Source organism: Triticum aestivum, chromosome 7A, assembly GCF_018294505.1.
Source record: "Triticum aestivum cultivar Chinese Spring chromosome 7A, IWGSC CS RefSeq v2.1, whole genome shotgun sequence".
NCBI lineage: Eukaryota > Viridiplantae > Streptophyta > Magnoliopsida > Poales > Poaceae > Triticum > Triticum aestivum.
This window is the reverse complement of record NC_057812.1, coordinates 251,792,608-251,795,574: the sequence shown is the minus strand read 5'-3', so window position 1 is coordinate 251,795,574 and position 2,967 is coordinate 251,792,608. Positions and strand designations below refer to the sequence as shown.

The following is a 2,967-nucleotide window of genomic DNA, read 5'->3' as shown; positions in this document are numbered from 1 at the left end:
GCCAGGGCCGCTGCCGGGACGTGGGGGAGGAGGTGGGGGAGGTGGTGGCATCGACATGGCTCGGCGATGCAGTTGAAAAGGAAGTGGGCAGCGGAAGAGGGCTACAGACGAGAGAGGGGTCCAGCGTCTGATACCATGTATTCGGGAGAAAGAATGAGCAAATCCACCTTGGGTGGTGCTGCGTGTGATCTCTGTTTATATAGGGGAGGTACAGAAAGAGCGCCGGGTGATAGCGAGGGCGCGAGGTCGATCGTGGTGATCGTGTACAGGGACATGCAAGGGCATGCAGGACGTGGGCGAGCGGGGGTTCTATCTATACAACTGACAGATACTGCTTCTTGTGTGAACGCCCTATGAGGCTCAGTGACTGGAGCGAAGATGACTATGCAGTGGCGGCCAGAAACGAAAAGGATCAGCAGATGCCGGGGGATAGCGTTGCAAAGGATGGCTGGGGATCGGTGTCCGGCATTGCAAAGGATGAGTGCCAAAGGGTGCCCAGAATTGCAATGGACGATGTTGCGTCTGGGTATGCTAATGGTGATGGCCACGTTATCAGAGGGATGCCGAACCATGGAGAAACATGCTACATGAATGCAACGCTGCAGTGCCTCCTTGCGCTTGGTAAGCTGAGGACAAAGATTCGAAGTCAGGATGCTCATTTGGGGAGCATTGGTCTGCGCCTGCAGCAGTTGTTCGTAGAGACACGCATTTCGACTGATGCCAGAGGCATGCTGGACCCATGCATGATACTGACAGCTATGCTTGACCGTTATCCGAATCGGTTTGAGCCCTGGAAGATGGAAGACAGCCATGAGTTCCTTCTGTCTTTAATCAATGCTGTGGATGCGGAGGTGGAGGAGGAAAACGGTAGTCATGTCTTACAAGGGGGTGAAGTGTTTCCTACATTTCACGTTTCTCTTTTTCGGGGTCAGCTGTTTGAGACCACATCCTGCCAAAGGTGCCCGCCTAGTGATCCTAAACCCGTTGATTTCAGTGAACTCTATTTGTCACTTCCAGAGAAGGATCCTCCAGCCAGAAGCGTTGCATCACCACCAAGGAACAAAAGCCACGGATCTCAAACTGACAAGACTGATGAAGATAATAAGATTCAAACAATTGCTGAAGGCAGTACTTCTCCTTTTTTTTTCGAAAAGGGGGTACCCCGGCCTCTGCATCAAGAATGATGCATACGGCCCTCTTATTAACCAAAGCAGCAAAGTGTGCATACAAGGTTCCATAGTCTCAAAATCAAACAAAGAAAATGCAGCCCATATCGACACACAGACTAGCCAGAAATAAAATGCCACAACCGGCTGGCTAAAGAAGATAGGAAAACTAATTGCCTATCCTATTACATGACTGCCATCCAAACCGGTTGAAGATAACCCGAGCAGCCATCTCCCATCGGGTAGACCCAGTAACCAAATACTCCCTGGCCTCCATCGGAGTGAGTGACGACCACAAACGGATCAAAGCCGTAGCTCGGAATAGAACCTGCAAAAAATGAATTCGTGGTGTTCTGTTAAAAACCAAATCATTTCTGCACAACCAGATGGTCCACATCAACGCACAAACTCCCACCCGAATATGCCTTGCTAATGCAGAATCAATCCCATTAAGCCAAGTCCCAAATAAAGCGGTAACCGTGGTGGGTGGAGTAATATTAAAGGCAATATGCACCGTCTGCCATAGAACCTTAGCTAGCGGGCAATCAAAAAAGAGATGTTTAATTGTCTCATCTCGATCACAGAAACTACACCTAGTAGGTCCTGTCCAATTACGCTTTATCAAATTGTCCTTTGTGAGAATGACTTGTTTATGCACAAACCACATAAACACTTTTATTTTCAAAGAAACTTTAACATCCCATACCTTTTTGGACGTTGGAATAGAACTTGAGTTAATAACATCAAGATACATTGACCTCACTGTAAATACCCCATTCTTGGTCAACTTCCAGCGTAATACATCAGGTTGGTCAGAGAGTTGGACCTCCATTAGTCCTCCATTAGTCTCCTTACTAACTGGAGCCAAACCTCCCAACGATTGCCCACTAGCGACCGTCTAAACTGAATATTAAGGGGGATAGTTTGAAATACCGTTGCCACGAACACCTCTCGTCGTTGCGCAATACGATTAAAGAAGGATACTGCATAGCCAAGGGCGAGTCACCCAGCCAAGAATCCTCCCAGAAACGTGTAGTAGCACCATTTCCAAGGACCACTTTTGTCCTATTAAACAGTAATACTTTGACTTTCATTAGTCCCTTCCAGAAAGGCGAATCAGTCGGCCTAACTGATACCTGCGATAACGTTCTAGTCTGGAGGTACTTGCTGCGAATGATTTGCGCCCACATTGCTTCAGTACCGGACGCGAGCTTCCACAACCACTTACTAAGAAGGCATCTGTTCTTAACCTCTAGATTCTCAATACCAAGCCCACCTTGGTCTTTGGGTCGACAGATAATATCCCACTTAGCAAGCCGGTATTTTCTTTTGTGCTCATCACCCTGCCAAAAGAAACGTGATCGATAAAAGTCCAGTCTTTTCCTAACACCCACTGGAACTTCAAAGAAAGATAAGAGGAACATAGGCATACTTGTGAGCACCGAGTTAATCAAGATTAACCGGCCTCCGTATGACATGAGCTTACCCTTCCAGCAGCTCAGTTTCTTCTCAAATCGATCCTCGACACACTTCCACTCTTTGTTAGTTAGCCTACGATGATGTATCGGAATGCCAAGGTAGGAGAAAGGTAAACTTCCCAACTCGCACCCAAACAATTGCCTATAAGACTCTTGTTCGTCTTTGGCTCTCCCAAAGCAGAACAACTCGCTCTTATGGAAATTGATCTTCAACCCCGATAATTGTTCAAAGAGGCATAGTAACAACTTCATATTTCTCGCCTTGGCCAAATCGTGCTCCATAAAGAGTATTGTATCATCAGCGTATTGAAGAATAGATACAC

General features: G+C 47.2%; 1 protein-coding gene across 1 annotated transcript in view; it reads right to left on the bottom strand.

Annotated features, from left to right (window-relative positions):
* Nucleotides 1–1,138: 1,138 nt before the first annotated feature.
* LOC123154231 (uncharacterized) overlaps nt 1,139–2,967 on the bottom strand; it is a 7,897-nt gene continuing 6,068 nt past the window's right edge. The window contains exon 2 of the mRNA XM_044573008.1: nt 1,139–1,494. Within this exon, the coding sequence (XP_044428943.1) occupies nt 1,336–1,494 (159 nt within the window). The 3' untranslated portion in view covers nt 1,139–1,335. The remainder of the gene's footprint in view (nt 1,495–2,967) is intronic.